General features: G+C 43.8%; 1 protein-coding gene across 8 annotated transcripts in view; it reads left to right on the top strand.

The window, feature by feature from the left end:
- Positions 1-20,745, top strand: part of NFE2L2 (nuclear factor, erythroid 2 like 2) — a 178,701-nt gene that overhangs the window by 127,616 nt on the left and 30,340 nt on the right. For 2 of the 8 annotated variants that reach the window (XM_013984303.2, XM_005671981.3), the window contains exon 1: positions 9,770-10,318. The exons of 2 other annotated variants lie outside the window; for them this stretch is intronic. In XM_013984303.2, the coding sequence (XP_013839757.1) occupies positions 10,127-10,318 (192 nt within the window). In that variant the 5' untranslated portion in view covers positions 9,770-10,126. Of the gene's footprint in view, positions 1-9,384; positions 9,598-9,769; positions 10,319-10,342; positions 10,711-20,745 lie in introns of those variants that run through there. 4 more of the 8 variants (XM_021075132.1, XM_003483682.4, XM_003133500.6 and 1 more) reach the window with 4 other exon arrangements.

Genomic DNA, 20,745 nt, shown 5'->3' with positions numbered 1-20,745 from the left:
GTTCAATCCCTGGCCTTGCTCAGTGGGTTAAGGATCCGGTGTTGCCATGAGTTGTGGTATAGGTTGCAGACACAGCCAGGATCTGGCATTACTGTGGCTCTGGCATAGGCCGGCAGCTATAGCTCCGATTAGACCCCTGTCCTGGGAACCTCTATATGCTGCTGGTTCGGCCCTAAAAGACAAAAAGACCAAATTAATAAATAAATAAAAATAAAAAGTAGAGCATGGAGTTCCTTTAGTGGCTCAGTGAAAACGAAATCCGACTAGTATCCATGAGGACTCCAATCTGATCCCTGGCCTTGCTCAGTGGGCTAAGGATCCAGCGTTGCTGTGAGCTGTGGTGTAGGCTGGCACCTGTAGCTTCAATTCAACCTCTAGGCTGGGAACCTCCATATGGCGCAGGCACGGCCCTAAAAATAAATAAATAAATAAATACATAAAAATAAAAGGAGAAGATGTAGAGTTTATCCGATCTATGTCCTGTTTCTGAGGGAGGGGAATATCCCCAAAATATTTAAGCAATTCCAATATATAGTATGTCACCAATTTCAAGGACAGCCCATTTCTAACATTGTTATATAATAGGGATAGATTCTAAAGACTTAGAGTAGCTGCTTTGGGAGTGTGATCTTTCTGATTAAACACTAGCTGATCACTCCTAGAATAACACTTAACATATTAACAAATTTAGATAAAAAATCAGAATGTAAGCTCCATGAAAGCAAAAATTTCTTGTCTATTCTGTTTACTGTTGTACCTGGTCCGAATATCTGCTCACATATCTGTTGAATGAGTAAATATGCTAGTTTTGCTAAAGTTACAGACATTAGTAAAAACATGTTTTGGCCACAAGCATTCTTAATGCAGCCACAATAATAAAAAAAAAAAATAAGGATTGAAACACACAAAAGCTTAAAAGGAAATGAGGCGAAGCATCCAGGTAAGAGGACATGCACTCTAGCTTTCCATTACTGGATATTATATACTTGCTCTAAGTAGCATCCATAACAAAGGTCCACTTAATTTAAATCCTGGCCAACCCTTAAAATGTTAAAAAAAAAAAATAATATATTTCCTAATGAGTACAATGAACCTTCATGTATAAATACTTTTATACTCAGCCTCTGTAAAGCTATCAGATATTTGAAAAAACTTTTTAAACATGAATCAGAGTCTACTTTTAAGAACAGCTCTGGGAGTTCCCATCGTGGCGCAGTGGTTAACGAATCCGACTAGGAACCAGAGGTTGCGGGTTCGGTCCCTGCCCTTGCTCAGTGGGTTAACGATCAGGTGTTGCCGTGAGCTGTGGTGTAGGCTGCAGACGCGGCTCGGATCCCACCTTGCTGTGGCTCTGGCGTAGGCTGGCGGCTACGGCTCCGATTAGACCCCTAGCCTGGGAACCTCCATATGCTGCGAGAGCGGCCCAAGAATTAGCAAAAAAAAAGACAAAAAAAAAAAAAAAAAAAAAAGAACAGCTCTGAATGGATGAGATCATTACCCATTTAATATAGTGCCGCCAAAGAATAACCGACTGTGTGACCTGAAAGGAAAGTCCCTTAGAATTTGAATTTCTTCCGTTGCACAATTTTGTCTTCTTTGTTGATGAAGTCTGTCGTCACTTTCAGGATCCACTACAGGAGCCAAAATTCTTTACTTAGATATCAGGAAAACTAGCATGGCAAAAAATGCACGAAAACAACACCACCAGTGGAAGAGGATGACCAGCCAGAGATCTAACCCGTAGGAGTGTTTGGGAGAGCTGTCTGCTTCCTGGCACAGCTGCGGCCTCTCTGCTTCACCCAAGTCTTGCCGCCTCTGGGACCCTTCCGAACACCTTCCCCCCACGGCGCCTGTCTCCATCTCTTACCAGTCGCCGCGCCACAGTGGAGAAGCTGAAAACCCCCAGTTCCTGGACTGAAGTTTCAGCGTTGCCCAGAATCCAAGTTTAACTCATCTTGGTCTCCCCTTAAACCCCCAGCATGGAATCCCTTATCAATTGTTATTTTTATTACCTGGATAACTTTTGGCCAAACATTTCAGAAAACATTTCTTAATTAATTCTTGCCATTTTTTTTTTTAACATCCATGGGAGGCAACACATCTTCATGCTTAAGAACTTTAGAGCCAGAGTGACCCACTCAGCTCCTTGCTAACTGCTTGACGATAGATAAAATTAGCCTCTCTAAGCCTCATTTTCCTTGTTTCTAAAGGAGTTAATAATATACCTATGCCACTGGTTTTCTGAGAGGATTAAGTGGAAACATCCATATAAAGTGCATGGCCCATAGTCAAAACTCAAGGCAAATGATTTCGTACATTTGCCATTCCAGACTTTTAAAAGTTTATAAACTCCAAAGATCGAAATCCTCTATTTTTCATCAGGAGAAAGAAAATGTGATGAACTGGTACCTGAATCTTACCTGGAGAGAGGGCTCCAAACTGGCATTAAAGTTACCTGCATATTAGGCTTTTTAGAAGCATATAACCAGAGAAATTTAATTTATTGGAAGAAGTACAAGGGTTACAATAGCTTATAGTCTTGTCAGTACATTTTATACCTCGTTCTTAGACCTTTCCATTAAAACAGAAGTATAGAGTTCCTGTCATGGCGCAGTGGTTAACGAATCTGACCAGGAACCATGAGGTTGCATGTTTGATCCCTGGCCTTACTCAGTGGGTTAAGGATCCAGCATTGCCATGAGCTGTAATGTAGGTCGTAGATGCAGCTCGGATCCTACGTTGCCGTGGCTGTGGCGTAGCTGGCGTCTACAGCTCTGATTAGACCCCTAGCCTGGGAACCTCCATATGTCACGGGAGCAGCCCTAGAAAAGGCAAAAAAGACAAAATAAATAAGTAAATAAATAAATAAAACAGAAGCATAGAAGCCTTGTTACACAGAGAGGCTGAAGTTGCAAATAGCACATTTAATTTCTCTTTACCCTTCACTTTGAGGTTCTTAAATGTGGAAATCCTGTTCTCATATTTGTTTGCAAGTTTCCTCTCTAGTGAAAAATACTTTATCATGCTGTCTGTGGGGAATTAATTAAACGAAATGTGGAAAAATGTAATCTTCAGGGAGCTCTTCTGTGAGTACTCTCAGTAAATACAGCACAGCCAAGGGACTCTGCAGAGACTTGACCTGGAGTGGACGGAGTCTGGGCTTTAGATCCAGCCAGTTTCAGGTGAAATAATTTTCTTGAGCTTTGAGCAATGCATTTCATTGTTTTGCAGCCTTTTGATTTATAATATTGGGCCTAATCACATCACCGTGACTTGTAAGGAATGGTTTATAAAATATATGGAATAATTATCATGAGTAGACTGGGTTATTAACCTCCTTCCAAAAAAAAGGTGCTAACATATAAATAAAATTTACACCTGATACTTTAGGTCTGGCCCAGTGCTAGGTTTGCCTCTAAGAGTTCAAATCAATTTGCTGTCCAGGAAGAACCTAATACCAGAATCAGGAAATGTTATTCTACTCCTGGCTGTGCTAGAGAACTACCAGTAGCTAGTTCTGTGATCACTGGTAACCACTTCATACCCTCAGTTTCCTCAAATGTAAAAGAGTTAGACTGGGTTGGGGAGGGAAAACACCTGATATGTGTAATCACTCCTATCTGTCTGTGCCCATGGCAGACACCGTTAATCTATCACTGAAATTTTTCTGCCATACTAGGAAGCTGCTTCTGAATTCTTTTCAGTAAAGCATTGTAGGCAGCCACTACCAGTCAGTTGGAATTAGCAAGCAAATTAAAACTTACTTGGGATCTTTCAACCAGAAGATCTCTAAGAGTTCTTTTAATTCTAGTATTACTCAACAGTCAAAGTGAGAGTCTGTACCAGAAGACAGATATGTTGGCAAATCTTCCTTTTTTCCCATTGCCGCCTCTGAGTGTTAAAGACTTTGCAAGGCCTGTCCAAGAGTGATGCTGTGCTCTCTTCCATCATTGCATTTTGCTTTTTGTTTGTCCCAAATGAAAACAGTTTAGTGGAGGGAGTTCCTGCTGTGGCTCAGTGGGTTATGAACCTGACCAAGCATCCATGAGGATGCAGGTTTGATCCCTGGCCTTGCTCAGTGGGTTAAGGATCCAGCATTGCTGCAAGCTGCAGTGTTGTTCTCAGATTCAGCTTGAACCTTGAGTTGCTGTGGCTGTGGCCAGCAGCTGTGGCTCTGATTGACCTCTAGCCTGGGAACTTCCATAGCTGCAGGTGCAGCCCTTAAATAAAGAAGAAAGAAAGAAAACAGTTTAGTGGATTCCCCCCTAATTCTAACAATGCATACTGTAAAAATTTGAACAATGCATCAAAGTACAAAGGTGAAAGTGAAAATTTGGTAATTAGTCTTGTAGACATAGCGCTAGGTATGTGTTTCTCCGTACTCTTTTCCTATACAGCAATATTATGTATATACAACTTTGCATAACACTTGGAAGTTACCATTCTTTTTTCTTTTTCTTTTTTTTTGTCTTTTTAGGGCCACACCTGCAGCATATGGAGATTCCTAAGCTAGAGGTCAAATGGGAGCTATGGCTGCCAGCCTACGCCACAGCCACAGCAATGCAGGATCTGAGCTGCATCTGCAACCTACACCACAGCTCACAGCAACGCCAGATCCTTACCACTGAGCAAGGCCAGGGATTGAACCATCGTCCTCATGGATACTAGTCAGATTCATTAACCACTGAGCCATGATGGGAACTCCGGAAGTTACCATTCTTAGTCTCCACCCTGCGTACTCATAAAATTCTTTGTCTGGGGGCACTTATCCTCCTGAGTGAAACTTTGAAAATATAGCGGTAGATTGAAAGAGCAAAGGATCTTTAGACCCTTACCACAACCACACTTAAAGACGTGGTCAGGAGTTCCCATCATGGCACAGCAGAAACGAATTCGACTAGGAACCATGAGATTGCAGGTTTGATCCCTGGCTTCGCTCAGTGGTTTAAGGATCCGGTGTTGCTATGAGCTGTGGTGTAGGTTGCAGACGCGGCTCAGATCCCACATTGCTGGGGCTCTGGTGTAGGCCAGATAGCTACAGCTCCGACTGGACTCCTAGCCTGGTTACCTCCATATGCCACAAGTGCAGCCCTAGAAAAGATAAAAAGACAAAAAATAACAATAATAAAAAAATAAAGTTAAAAAAAAAGAAAATGAAATGGACCCAAGTATCTTGGGAGAAAAGCAGGTGTTCCTCCCTTGCCCTTATACCCTACTGCCACTTTTTTTTTTGCTTATTATTATAAAAGTAATATATATTTATTTAGGAAAATACAGGCAGGCAAAAATGAGAAAAATAAAATCATCAGTAATCTAATTAGAATAATTGCGGTTAACATTTGGAGCATGTATGTTCAGCCTTTTTTTTCCTATGCATACATTTTCATGTAGGCATCAAAATATAAATTTCAAAAGCACTCTTAAACTTTGGGTTTTTCTCTTTACCCACTGCACTGCAGTTCCTATACAGCATAGTTTCTATTATGAGCAGGAAACTATCGAAGTTAAAACTGGCTTTGGTGATATACAGCTCTTTGTATCAGTAGTTTGCATAGTGAGGTGTGCACACCAAGGAACCAAGGTTGTGGATGTGTTTTGAAATTAATATGCCAATTATTTTGAACACTGCTTTACTGGAGTTTATCAGCTGAGCATGCTGCTCTTGAAGTTTAAATTCCCCCAGCAGGAGTTCCCGTCCTGGCGCAGTGGTTAACGAATCCGACTAGGAACCATGAGGTTGCGGGTTCGGTCCCTGCCCTTGCTCAGTGGGTTAACGATCCGGCGTTGCCGTGAGCTGTGGTGTAGGTTGCAGACGCGGCTCGGATCCCGCGTTGCTGTGGCTCTGGCGTAGGCCGGTGGCTACAGCTCCGATTCGACCCCTAGCCTGGGAACCTCCATATGCCGAGGGAGCGGCCCAAGAAATAGCAACAACAACAACAAAAAAAAAAGAAAAAAAAAAGAAAAAAAAATTCCCCCAGCAGACATTCATCAAGTATCTTACATTACTGGTATAAAAGGGGTCATGTCAGGACCAAAAATCTCTGTATACATTTACCTACTTAGTTGATAAAATGTCTGTATTCCCTAAGTGTATTAGCAACAAGTCTGTATTATAGGAAAGATACCACCTTCATTCATAGGAAGGTCAATTTGCTCCAGAGGGTTTGAGAATTTAATTAAACAGCAAAATGCTCTCATTTGTGCTCCTAATAATGGTTAATGAACAAAAAGCAGCCAGAAGACACCTTGCCTTTGGTATTTAATATAGGCTGTTTCAGTTATCCATTGCTGTAAAACAGACCATCCCAAAATGTAGTGGCTAAAAACAGTTTATTATAATTTCTCTCAATTCTTGGCAGCGAGGACTCAGCCAGGAGGTCTTCTGCTGGTCTTGCTTGGAGTCTCATATATGGCTGCAGCTGGGGCTGGAGTCCTCTGGAGTTTGGCTAGTTGGCTAGAAGATCCAAGCTGGTTTCTTGGCTCCTATGTCTGGTGCCTTGGTTCACTTAGCCACTCTCCACTTGGAGTCTCAGCCCTCTGGGCTTTCTTCCATGGCTTCTCTTCTTAAAAATGTGGTCAGACTTCTTACATGATGGTTGACTTCTAAGAGTGTAAAATTAAAAGTTGTCAGGCCCTTCTGAAGCTTAGGTGGAGACTGGCCACAGTGTCACTTCTGGCCTCCTTCTGTAATTAAAGCAGGGCCAGCCTTGATGCAATGTGGGGGGACCAAACAAGCACATCAATATCAGGAGGGGCGATTCACTGGGTACCATCTGTGGAAACGAGCTACCAGATATACTCCAGCTGTAAGCTGGGCAAATTTAGAATTTCAACAAGAATTCCAAGGGAGTTTGGATATTTTCTGGCTCAAACATGGACTACAGTTAAGGGGAAGTGAAAAGAAGAGGCAAGAGTCCTCAAGGTGCTGAAGGGTTTTGAAATAGTAGGTACTTTCTTGGGCCTTGCACATTTGGCAGATTAGAACACAGAGAAGAAGGTGAAATAAATATGTCATTGCATCATCACTATCCAAACTTCGTATACTTAGAAGGCTTACCTGATGATGCTTGTTTTTTATGAGAACTCTGGAGCACATTATAATTCTGACATGCTTCAAGAATACATGGGGGGGGGTTCTCTTTCCAAAGATGGCAAAGAGTTCAGACATCAATGGAAGGGTTAATAGAATGTGAAACCAACTGGGGGAAAAAAGCAAGGAGAGCTTGGCAGTAAAAGGACTCTGATGGCACCAAGACAGGAAGGAAAAACCAGCATTCTCCTGCAGGTTTTCAATGCATAGTAGCTGTGCCCCCATAGCACAATATGTAAGTTTAGAGGGCCAGGCCTAGGTTCTCACATGAACGTGCTCTTGCTTCATAGTTCTGCAAAGACCAGGAACCTCCTTAACATGGATGATCTGAGATTGGTGTTCTCTGTTCTTGTGAAGCACCATTCAGTGCCAAACATCCTTTCCTTAGCTGTTTGTTTTGCTTAAACACATTCGGACTCTTATCATATTGTTCTCCTCCCTTTGAAAATATGTACTCTGCAGGTGCCTGAAATAATATACTCCCAGCAATTGCAGTTTGCAAAAGTAAAGGTTATTTCATTCAGTTTAAACTCATTGGAAATGTGTTGCTTAACAAGGAAATACCAAGCACTTTATGAACTCCTGGAAGGCAGCAACCATGTCGTATGTAAGCTTGGTATCCCCTACCTCCTGGACTTATTGTCTACCTTCTCGGATGTACTAGTTTTAATAAGTAACTTGAATTGTTAACAATATACTCTTGTGCCCTTCTTTGACGCAGAAACGTCATTTGATTATGTCTCTGTATGTTTCCTGTCAGGTTCACTGTAAATCATTTCTTCTGAGCTGTTGTTAGTGTCAGATCAGTTTGCAGGCTTTTCACATAACAGCTGAAAGAGTTTAATTCAAGTTGAAGAAGCTTACTTCAATTACAAGCAATTAATTTAGGCTTCACCTACTTCAAGGAATATTTGAACATATAAATTTACAGATAAATCCTGGGAGTGTCAAATTATGCAACCAAGAGTAAGTTCTTTGCAGCGATTTGGGCGTTGGTCTTCTATAGTCAGGCTTTTCTGTTTTTCTTTCTTTTTGGCGTCAGGTTTTTGAATGAAATAGTAAAACCACTGAGAGGCACTGTCTATTTCACCTGGTTTTGTATAACTCCAAGAAGTTAGAAATTGAAAATCAGGCTTGTTAAAGAGTTAGAAAGATTGTTAATGCATAAGAGAAAAAAAAAAAAAAAACCCAAACCACTTATCTATTCTCTTTTAAATCATAATTTCACAACATTCCTGTTTTCAAGTACTTGAAGTTTTCTCAGGGCAATGATTAATTTTAAATAATTGTTTTTAATGTGGACTGCAATACATAGTCATTGTAGATTTATAACTTAAAGTAACAACGAGAAAGATAAAAACCACTCATGATCTTACAACTATTAATATCTCGAGGAACGACTTTTTTTTTTCCCCCCTGAGGTACATGTTTTCACAGAACAGGTCCACACTAGACAAATAGTTTATAACTTGGCCTTTTGAATTTTTATTTTAACAATTGTATCGTGAATACGTGAAAAGAAAGCTTGTGAAGATCACGGCACGTTGTAGTATTTGCACAGTGTTACACCACGCCATCTGTAGTGTGGTGTGTGCGCCTTTTTCTGGTGGAAAAAGAAAGCTCTGAGTGGGCGACATCGACTACTCTCGACCAAGAGACTTCTCAGTTGGCCCTCGGCGACTTGAGCCTGGCAGGAATACAACGCGTGGGAGTAAGCAGAGGGCGTTCCGGGTGACCGCGAGCACAAGCTCCCCGCGCGGTCCACATTCCCCCGGCAAGTCCCACTGGCCCCAGCCACGGAGGGGAGCCAGGGCGAGAGGGCGAGACGCAAGGCCTGCGTCCCGGCCTCCGGCCCCCGCCGCTCGGGCTGGCGCCACTCTCGGGCGGTGGGGTGAGATAATGCGGGACAAGGTTCTGCAAGTCCAAATCAGGGAGGCGCAGCTCTGATACCAGCGTCTTTGCCGGGTCTCCAGGCGTGTTTGTTCCAACTGTTTAAACTGTTTCAAAGCATCGGAACCCGAGCGACCTTCGGCAAATAACTCTTAATCCCGCGGGCGGAGAGCTTTGACTGTATTTGCCGGGAGGGCAAATGCAGAGCGGAGACTGGGGAGCGGAGGGACCTCTCCTACCGGCACCCCGCCGGCCCGTCCGCGGCCGCCCTCGGCCCCTTCCCATTCCCACCCGCGGCCCGCCAGGTTCTTGCGTCAGCCGGGGCGGGGGTGGGGGATTTTCGGAAGCTCGGCCCGCGAGCCGACCGCGGAAAGGAAGGGCCTGGGCTCTTGCCCCGCCCTCGAGGGGCGGGAGGCGGAGCGGGGCAAGAGCCCGGCAGGCAACTCGGGAGAAGCGAGTTCCTAGGATCCCGAAGGAGCCGCCGCTGCCTGTGCCGCCCTGTCCGCACCTTGCCTCGGCAGTTGGGACAGGGCAGCCGTCGGGGAGTCCCAGAACACGGTCCCCTACTCAGCATGATGGACTCGGAGCTGCCGCCGCCGGGACTGCCGTCCCAGCAGGTGCTGCCCCGGCCCTCGGGGCCCTGCGGTGGTGCCGGGACGGGGGCGGGGGCGCTAGGGAGCCAGGCCGGGGAGGACAGCTGCAGCCAGCCTGTCCTCCCGTCCGGCCGGAGCCTGGACTGCTGCCGCTCGCGCACTGGAGCCGCTGCGCTTGCGCTGGGCCGGGGGAGGGGAGTGGGGACTCAAGGGGTTGCGAAGGGAGTCGGGGCACTGCACAACACGCTCGCGGCCCCCGAGGGCTACGGGATTGGGGTTTGGGGGCTACACCCACGCGTGTCGGTGCGAAGGGCGTCTTTAGCCGCGCCCCGGCCGCCGCAGCTGAGAAGCTGGAGACCCGGCCGGCGCCCTTCCCCTGTTTGAGTTGCCCGGAGGCGGCAGGGTAGGAGGGGGCGGACGGTGGCGGTCTGAGCCGGCGCGGCCCGGCCCTTCCGGGGCTGCGCTGCTCCCCCGCCTCGGAGCCGGCAAAAATGTGCCTAGTCACGGGGCCGCTCTTGGGGGAACTGAGGTCTCTTCCTCTGCCCCCTGCCCCATGACCCCTCTGGGCCGTCTAAGGGTGCTCCTTTGCGAGGTAATCCGTCCATCCAGCGGATTGCTCGTAGACAGCTGGGCAAGAACGCCCAGCCCCCAGGGTGGGGGCGGGAGGAGGTCGCGAAGTGCCGCGCCCTCTTGCTGCCCCGACGTGAAGCGACTGAACTTAGCCCGCCCGCCCCCTCGCGCCAAGGTATGGGTTAGGGCTTGAAGACCCAGATCGGCCCCTTGCCACACGCCGGGAAGTGCCCCCCCCCCGTCCCCCACCTCGGGCCGCGGACTTCGAAGTCAGAGTCGGCTGCATCCTCTGTTTCTCGATCCCAGCGCGGTGCTTCTTGGTGGCCCACGCGTGGCCTCGGCCGCTCTGACAGTGGCTGGTTGGCAGTCACGGCAGCCCTCAGTTGGCCCTTTCCTGCTTTATAGCGTGCAAACCTTGCCGCGCTAGGGCCAAGGGACAAGTTGGAGCTGTTGATCTGTTGCGCAATTGTTTTTTTTCCCCAGAGCAGCTTTGTCTTTGGATTTAGCGTTTCGGAATTGCAATTCCAAAATGTGTAAGGCAGGATATTCTGTTCTTTGCTGTCAAGGGTAAGAGTTTCGAGTATACATTAGAATTTCTATTGTTTTTAGGCTGTAACTAAATTTTGTGCTTTCATGTATTATTTCTCCCTTGGGTGCTTTATACAGTTTTTCTGTTTGAGTATTTGCCTCGATTTCTTAACATGTTTCTTTTGCGAGGGCAGAGGGTGGGATGGCTGTGTCTCATAATGCTTTATTAGTTTTGTAAATTGTCACAAAAGTGAAAACAAGTTTGTGTATATACTGTGCAGGAACTTTTAAAGGAGTAGATATTTTTATTTCCTTTTTCTGGTAAATGGATTCTTTGGAAAGTATTTGGTTCAAGGAAATGTGTAACTTAATTGGAATGATAAATATTTATGCTCTTAAATGTGAAGTTTTTGACCTATCTTGAAGATCTAAAGTAAGGTTTTAAGCTGTTGACAGTGTACTGATTGCGTTTGTTTTCTTTAAAGCTGTTTGTCTTGAACTTTCCCCCAGTAATGATTAGGATTGTATTTCCCGGTCCCCACTAGTGTGAAGAAGTAATTGTGCTTTCTGATTCTGTTGTTCAAAATTCTGTTCCGATGCTGCTGTGCAAGAGATACAGCCATTTCTTTAATAATCTATATGATTGAAGGCTATATGGTGCTCATGGACTTGAATTTTCCTAAATTGAGGATTGTAGCCCAGAGTGTTGTATTATTTTTTAAGTGTTTTCTTTTCTGTGTAATTTTTAACATTCCATATACAAAAGTATATAAAGCGTCTGAACACAACTACTTCTCCACCTTTGTAATCAGACATCAGTTTGCATATTTAAAGATTATAAAAAAAGAAAATGGAATAAAATTTAGAATCAATTTCAAGCCTAAAACTGATCCATATTAAATTTTCGTAGTCCAGAAAGATTTGAACAAAGAGTCAAAAGTGGATTCTAACCTTTTGTCAAGGAAACTCCAGGTGTGAGATGGAACTGGGATGCAGTTCTACACCCTCTGTGCAGAGGAGGTACTGATGAGAGGCAGTAAGGAGAGTTTTAGATTCTGTATTTCCAGTAGCTGAAAGGAACCATCCATTACTTTTTTAAAGGGTGTCTTGGAAAGTCTTTTTGTATATGAGGGATGAAGTTGATCTTGGACTAGACTGATAAGACTATTTTTAAAGGAAAAATAGGACAAGCCTCTTATCTTCTGAATGTTGAGCAAAGAGCAACTTGACTTTTTAGATATGTGAAAAATCTCTTGAGAGATTGTGGAAGATTGTAGGAGGATAAATGCATAACTCACATCTGTTTTTCTGCATTAAAAATAACTTGGGCCATTTTGGACTCTTTCTTTCTTGTTAACTTGGGTTTTTATGAACCAACACTGGGGAAAACAAACAAACAAACCCAACTTTCTTTAGGATTACCACAAAGAACTGAAAGCCAGATGCATTATTTTTCTTTATTTCTTTTTATTCAGGAAGAATTATACTTACAGCACTGCATGAGAAAAAGAATTCTCCGTGGTTAATAAGCACTTTTTTTTTTCCCTGAGAATTTCCTCTACTGGCTGAACCCATTTAAAAGGAGTTTTTGCATAAATATGTTTTCTCTTTGATTTTTTTCCTTGATCTGGGGTTAACTCTTCAGTATTAACTCTTGGGTACAGGAAGAATTTGGCACTAAGATGATCATACATGAGTTACTGGGCACTTCCTTGTGTGCCAGGCAGCATAATAATTGCTTAACTGGATAATTTCACAGTAACCCCGTGGGAAATACTCTCTTCAGTTTCTAGGTGAGGAAGGAGGTGGAGGGGGGCCAAGAGTCTTGGTTAAAGTGATCCAGCTATTGAGTGGCAGAGGTGGGATTCAAACCTAGGTAGAGTGACTCCACTTCCAAACTGGACCAGGACTAGGTGAACCTTAAACACACTTACATGTTAAGAAACGGATACATTGGGGAAAATAGGAGGAGGACAGGCAGGAATTTAAAAGATTAATTTTGGCACCTTTTTCCCCTTACCAAGAAATTTAAGAACTGTACATGAGGGGGAATACAGCCTGTCCATGGAATCACTGCGTGGGGGCCTTTTAAGGAAGATTTAGAGGCCTAGTGGGTTTACTTTAGACAGGCAAGACTGCTTAACATAACTGTGTTTTGTAAATTTCTGTATTTCAGCAGCGTCTGAGATTCTGCCTCACATTTTTCTAGGACTCTTTTCCTTTTTCTTAATTAAAACGCTTAGCTACTGGAGTCTGTTTACTTTTGTGTGTCTCATTAGCTAGTACCTTCTGTTCCACTGGCTCTTTTTGTTTTGAAATAGTGGTCACAAGTTTGGTAGTGAAGATGTTTATATATATGTTGAAGAGTGGGACAGATAGGGTTAAACCAGGTTGAAGGAAAGGGGGGAGAATTTGAGTTAAAAAGAGCTGCTAGAAACCTGTTAGCTCAAATTAAAGGCCAATCTCCTGTTTGGGCAATTCTGAATTGAAGCAAGCCTGAAGGCTCAGGTCTTATCTAACTGAAGCTTTCTTGGGGTTTTGAGAACAGTACATTTCGAAATTAAATGCTTCATTTCTTAGTTCTTACCATTAAACAAGTTGTTTTCAAAATTATTGTCTTATCGTGTGAGTTAAGGATGCTGCAGGATTTTTAGGGTCTGATGGATGATTTGCCTAAAAGCCTGAGTAAACCCAGGGTATTTAAAATCCTGGCCCAGCCACTTCTGAAAGTTTGCTAGTATCTTGCATACCAGGGTAAGGAGGACACATTTATTTTTAAATGCAGTATTCAGCCTCCTTCCTTCACCTATGGCTGTATGTTTATTGTAGGTTTACTATAAAATGGAGAATAGAGTTTATATTTTGATAATGAGATTTCTAGGAGTTTAAAAAACTACCTGCTTTTAAATGTGCTGCAACAAACACATGAAAGGGCTCTATGTTATAGGCCAAGGCTTCTTTCATTGATAACAGTATGTTTTCTGGAAGTGAAAGCAAAATTATGTTCAAATGTATAATATTTAACATTCCCAAAAAGTATTAGAAAAATACCAATTCCGTTCTCACACTAACCGTCCCTGCCAAGAGGAAACAAGATTGCTACACAAAATCCTGTCTTGCCTAAAGTTGGAGTTTTCTCTGTGTCAGCCCCTGCCATAGTGAATGCTTTTTGAAGTGTGAAAAAATTTAGTGTGAAAAAATTTTCGAAACACTGAGGGTACTTTGAACCTGTCATTTTTATGGCTTATGTCCTATAGCACCTGTATGTTGCAAAGCCTTATATATGAAAATCTTTCTGTTTGTGTGAGCATGTAAGTGTATTTGGCCCAAACTCTGATATAAGTGAAGACAAACCCAGGACGTAAGTATTTACAGCACCAAATCCATCTTTCAGAGGCCCTGTTGATAATCGAGAGTCACTATAAGCCATCAACAGCCTGTATTCTGAAGGATTAAAAAAATTCTCTGGCAATGCTAAATAGTCATTTCTTTCTCACAAGCTTGGAAATTGAGACTTTGAGACCTGTGATCAGCAGCATACTGACGAGGTTCAGATTCTCCCTTGCTTTTCTTCCAACCAGGGAAGAATGATTGGGTAAGAAAAACTATCAGGTCATTTTGGCTTTGAAGCCTTCTTCTGAACTTAAGAGTTTCTATTTTTGGCATTCAACAATTCTCTTGAATCCTATTTTAAAATCTCTGATCCTTACCTGTGTATCTGTGTGTTTTGCTTTTTCTCCCCCCTCTGCAGTTTGTAAGTTTGTTGAGAGTTGGCCATAGAATTTATATTTAGCTCTTTCTTAAAACAGCTTTATGAGACACAATCACCATACTATACAGTCCACCCACTGAAAGTGGACAGTTCAGTGACTGTGTATTCAAAGTAGTACAGCCATCACCACCATCAAGTTTAGAACAGAAAGAAAGCACACACCTCGTTGGCAGTCACTCCCCGCTTCCCTTCAACAGCCTTAGTTCCTGGTAACCACTCATCTGCTCTCCATCTCTATGGATTTGCCTCCTGAATATTTCTGTAAATGGAATCATAGCGTATGTGGTTTTGTGTGAATGACTTCTTTCACTTAACATGTTTACACACTTTGGCCATGTTGTAGCATATATCAGGACTTTGTACTCTTTATTGCTGAAATACTGTTTCATTATAAGGATACACTATATTTTATGTATCTACTCATCAACTGATGGACATTTGGGTTGTCTCCACTTTGTTTTTGTTCCCTATAGCAACAGCCCTTAAAATTTACTGTATATTAGCGTCACCCTCAGGATTTCAAATACTGATACCCAGGCCACATTTCCTCATTAAATTAAAATCTTTGGGGGTAGGACCCAGACATCAGTAGTTTTTCAAGCCTCGGAAGGAATTCCATAGTGCTGTCACCTTTGAGAACCTGGCTCATTGCTTGGTACCCATGGGAGGTATTTATATAATGATTTAGAAAGTCTGGTTAGTGTACAACTATAAATACTATAAAATTCATTGAGTTTAAAAAAAAAAAAAAGAAACTCTGGTTAGGATGTTACCTAATTCATGAAAGGAAGTGTTTTTATATTTGATCCCTGATCTTCACAACCTTGGGATTATACCTAAATCTGGGACAGTGTTTAAGGGGCCTGGTGAATGTTTGCAATTCAGTAAATATAATTTGAGCTCTTTAATCCCTTACGGACTTCTCCTTGATGATTTTGTTATCAAAAGGTTTCCCTCAAGTAGGTCAGTAGAATTTTTCCAGGTTTTGTCAGGAGTGTGGCCTGCAGTACCCCGCAGTGTAGATTTTTTGGGAATCACATGGAAAAGGCGGTGAGGACAGGATGCAGACTTTGAGAGATTGGAGAGCTCTGGGGCTTGGACAGTTTCTCCAGGAAGCTCTGTGCTCTGCATTCCTAGGCCTCTTTATCTTCCATTAAAAACCAGAAACCTTAAATCTACAAGGTCTCTTAGCAACTCAGCTTTTTGATTCTGTGCATCTGTTTGGTAAAGTCAGTTTTATATTCTGATCACAGTGGCTACCATTTGTGTTTACCTGGATGGTTTCCAGTTTACATATTTGGAAACTGGGACTAACTTTGGAATTGTTGTGGGGTGTGTGTGTGTGTGTGTGTGTGTGTGTGTGTGTGTGTGTGTTGTACACAAGGCAGTTCCAGGGCCTTTCTGAAGCTGTCTCAGCCCTGCCCTGCAGACAGGGTGAGAACAGACTCAGCAGGGAGTGGGTGCCCCCAGCAGCCCAGGCCTTTCTCCAGTGTTGCCAAGTCCAGGTCCAGTCTTGTCCCCTTACCCGCTCCCGGCCATCTCCCGTGGGGAAGCTGCTTGCTTTTCTAAATCTAGTCATCAGTAGTTTGAAATTCTTTTAACCTGTCCCTTCTATTGCTTTAAAAAAAAAAAGTCTTATGATTATTGTGTTTTGTACTGAATGATGTACACAGCATATGTTTAAAGTACCTTAAAACAGAAGAATTTCATTGTTACCATTTAGGCTGTATGCAGTGTGTACCTGTATTTCAGTGAGTCGTTTTTCCTATTAAATGCCCTTTCCCTACTTTTTGGAAATGTAGCCAATGTTCAGCATAGGTTAGTACCACCGCACCCCATCCCCGCCCCTCCAGTGTCTGTGTGAGAGATGGGACGACATTAACTGGGTGTGTCGGTGTGCTACTGATAAATGGTATAGAAATTTGCGTTACTCCAGACTTGACAGTGTTTCGTCTGCTCTGCTTCGGCACAGAATTATAATATCACACATGGATGTGGAATCCAACCTATTTCCAGGGAATTCTAAGGGATTGGGACCCAGGGGGGAGATTGGTTCTGTTGCCTTCTGTGAATAGCATGGGAACAGAGGTGTGGCCATGAGGGACAGGCACTACTCCAGATGCCTGAGGGTTGGCTTAAGAACCTGTACTTTTTGCTGGTTAGTATTAGAGTCCTGGAGCCAGGGAGTCTTGCTGCTGTTTCTAGAGTATTAGAGAATCATGAATATTTTTGACCTAGCCAAAAAAAAGAAAAAAGAGAATTGTTTTAATCATTACAATCCTGGTAATGAAAACCACCCAAAGGAAGAACTATCATTTTTGACTTGCAGTAGGAAAAATTGCCCATTTTTGAGGAAGTTGTTTTCATCCTTGGTCCTTCTCAAGGAAACAGAATTTAAACGCACTCTGAGAAACCAACCCTCAAGGACGGGAACAGAGCTGGCTTGCTCTGCGCTGCCCAGCGCCGCTCCTGCCCCAGCTCATGTGTTCTTCCTCCGCTGGTTCCCAAGCTGAGAGCAGGCTCAGAATGAGAACCAAAGTGTGGGCTCGGCTTCTCTCTTTTCCTCCAGAGACAGAGGTTCATGCTCCGCCTGAAACTTCTTTGTCAGGCTGCCTGTTTGGGAGAATCCTTGGGGCAGTGGATTGAGGGCGGGGAGACTCCCGGTGACCTTTCACTTGGAAAAAAGGTGCTGGAAGTAAAGGAGGAAAAAGAAAACTCGCAGAAAGGATTCCTCGTAATGAACCCAGGAAGGCTACTGCTTTTTGGACTCTTCTGAAGTACTTCCCTGTCCTCCTCAGCATGCCCTGGTCCTTCGATCCTTCCTCCGTGGGGAAAAAAGGGCGGGCGTTTTTGAGTATTTCCTCGAGCTGTGTTTACACTCATTATGCTTAGTTCTCTTAACAGCCCTGTTAAAGTAGGTTTTGTCACTGTCAAGAAAACTCTTTGGAGAGGTTAAGAAGCAATCCAGAGTTTGGTTTAGGAACCGGGAAACACATGAGATATTTCAAACAGAAGGGTTTTATATAGGAAATTAATTATATGGGTGATGGGACAGCCAAGAAACCAGACAACCTAGAGAGTAACAGCCTCAGGAAGACACTTGCCAGCCTTAGGGCTTGGAGGGGTGAAGTGGGGAGGTGGCATTCCAGCTCTGGCCTGCCCTCCCAGGGCTGGCACCGAGTTAGGAGCTGGGCCACTAAGAGAGGGGCTCTTCCTCCTGCCCTCCAGGGTTTCTCCAGTGTCCCTGCCCCCTCTCCCAGACTCTTGGTGGAATGGGAGCAGGGACAGAGCAGGAGCAGTATGGGGAAGGGATCTGGAGGTCACCGGCAAATGACCAAAGCAGTCACATAGCTGGTAAGAGCTAGAGCCAGGACTGGAACATTCTTTGCCATCAAAGTCCTTGTACTTATCTTTAAACCATCTTCTTTTCAGGAACCTTAGACCAGACCTGGTGCTTGGCCTGTGGGGCACTTGTCACACCTGTGGGGGGTGGGGGGTTGCATGGGAATCCCATACAGCGGAGGTCAACTATATTCTTATGTCCGTGGAACATTTTATGCTGTATATTCCTTCTCGTTAGTGCAGCCCACATGTATTGACTGCAGAGTAATTCAGTAATAAGGAAATCTTAGGAATTCCTCTCCGGAGTGCAGATGGAGGCTCCTTCAGGGGAGTGCCCAGATTAGATAAGCAGTCCCATTGTTGGGAGGTTCTGTGTACCCACCCCATGATGAGGTCCCCTGAGGTGCCAGGGCCAGATTGATTATCTATGGAAGTTTCTGATGTTGCCAAAGGACTTGGGCCTCTGGGTCTTGAACTTGGGGTGGGGGGTGGGGCGGTGTCAGAAAGGAGGGAAAGCATCTCAGGAAGAGCTGGGGGAACTTCGTGTCTCTTCTGTTGATGTTGATGAATAAAGCCTTTTCTCCCCAGAGAGGAGTAGCTGTTCCTGCAGGACTCTAGGAAGCCTGGGGCTCCTGAGTTCACGGCTCTTGCCCGCTGCTGCAGGTTTTCAAAGTTCACTTGATTACAGCATGGTTGTGCTGTCAAGCGTCAATGTCAGGGTGTGTGCTGGCAGAGATAATCATGGAGACAGAGGGGACAATTAATTAGTCTTTCATTTCCTTTCTGTTACCAACTCACTTGCAAAGTTTTAAAGAGAACCAGCCTTTGGATGTTACATCAGAATACAGACAACTGGCAATTTCATGGGCAAGCAAAGGGGAAAAACTAACATTTACTGAACAGCTGCTGGTACTGTAGTAGGTCCTGGACATGTTCTCACTTGATCTTGACAATCTTTGGTGATGGCGGCTGTTACCCTCTTTTTACAGATGCAGAAACCTATTCAAAGAGGTAAAGTGACTGTCCAAGGCCATGCTGCTCTCCATGGCAGGACGGGGATTTAGAAAGTCCCTAATCACGGGTCTCCCTTCCCTGTTTTCCTCCTCCTTCCTTCCCTTTCTTTCCTTCCTTATTTAGTGACTGGAGGTGTTTGTTAGATGCTGACAAATGAGAGACTCCTTTACAAAGATTCATGAAGACTATGTCTCTACCTCAGGGAGCTCACTCAGTGTTCATCAAAGAGGGTGCTGCTAGCAAACGGCCTGGACTTCTCTCTTGAGTGGGGGACTGTCCCACATTACAGGATATTTAACATCATTGTGACGATCAGAAAGGACCCTTCCCCCTGCCCCCACCCTCACACAATTCCAATTGCTTCTAGGTGGTCCTCCCAGTCCCAGTAGAACCACTGTGATACAATGACTTCTGGGGACAATCTGAAGCTGTCCCTGTTTGTTCTGGATATTCCTGTTTGTTCTCAGGAAACCTCAGGCTATGAATTCCTTGTTCTTTGCAGGGAGGCCCACCATCTCCTCCGATGGCAGCGTGTTCACACCTCTTATTCTAAACTAGAGAGGGTGGTGGGAGAGAGAACACACGAAGTGATGAAAGCTCTAGAAACCAGAGGGACCAGGTACATTTCACTTCCTCAGGTAGCATGTCTCGTCCAGTTCCTTGAACACAGAGCATTTGTATTCGATCCAGTGACTGTTACTGCTGATAGTGACCATTTCTGCAGCCTAGAGCTGCAAGGAACTGGTCCTAAAAAGATAAGCTAACCACTTTTTAAATTTTCAAGGTTAAGTTAAAAGTCATTTGCCCTGTCTCCCTAGGTCTTGACTGCCCGTTTTTTACAGGGTACTTTTTGGAAGAAGTCTGGATAGTAAGGGAAAGCTATAGAATACCTGGAGAGGTTGAGATATTGTGGTGATAGACTGAGGCTTTAGAAACAAAGTCTAGAATGGGGGGAAGTGAGGTTACCCACTTTTTTTTGTCTTTTTTTCTGACCATCAACCAGAGGGGAATAGCTAGTATCCTTTAAGAAAGTACATTTAATCAACATTTATATTGACTAATTGACTATTGACTAATCAGCATATCATCCAGGTTACCAAATTCCTTAATGGCTATTTGAAAATACTACATTTGTTCTCTCAAAAGTTCTCTCAAACACTCAAAAAGTTTTATTATTAACTCGAAGGAGCATGCCTTTATAGTTCTTAAGGTATTATATTTTGTTTTTAGTAGATTACCCAAAGAATAATTTGAAGTGTTGTTATCATGAATGAAGTTAAGTAATTTTCTATGACTAGTAGTGGGGTCATACATGATATTAAACGTTATACCTTTGTTATTTACGCTAGGGTTTAATTAGAATCCTTCAACCCTAGACACCTTAGCTACACAGTGAAAATACGCAGTATCTGTAACTTATTCTGTTTTGTTTTGTTTTTTGTCTTTTTTTTGCTATTTCTTTGGGCCGCTCCCACGGCATATGGAGGTTCCCAGGCTAGGGGTCGAATCGGAGCTGTAGCTGCCAAGCCTACGCTGGGGCCACAGCAAGCCGGATCCGAGCTGCGTCTGCAACCTACACCACAGCTCACGGCAACACCGGATCGTTAACCCACTGAGCAAGCGCAGAGACCAAACCCGCAACCTCATGGTTCCTAGTTGGATTCGTCAACCACTGCGCCACGACAGGAACTCCTGTAACTTATTCTAATTAAGGATTTAATTAGAATCCTTCAACCCTAGACACCTTAGATACACAGTGAAAATACTCAGTATCTGTAACTTACTCATTCCGCAAACATTTATTAGGTATTAACACGCCCTGAGGAATTTCAGGCCGTAAAGTCGTTTCAATCCTTCAAGATAACATAGCAAAAATATTGTCCTCCTTGAAGGACATTTGCTTCTCAATTTCCCTTCCTCCTAATCAATCAGTCCCTTTGTTCTTT

Source organism: Sus scrofa, chromosome 15 (genome assembly GCF_000003025.6).
Source record: "Sus scrofa isolate TJ Tabasco breed Duroc chromosome 15, Sscrofa11.1, whole genome shotgun sequence".
Taxonomy (NCBI): Eukaryota; Metazoa; Chordata; class Mammalia; order Artiodactyla; family Suidae; genus Sus; species Sus scrofa.
This window is presented reverse-complemented; position numbering and strand designations above follow the sequence as displayed.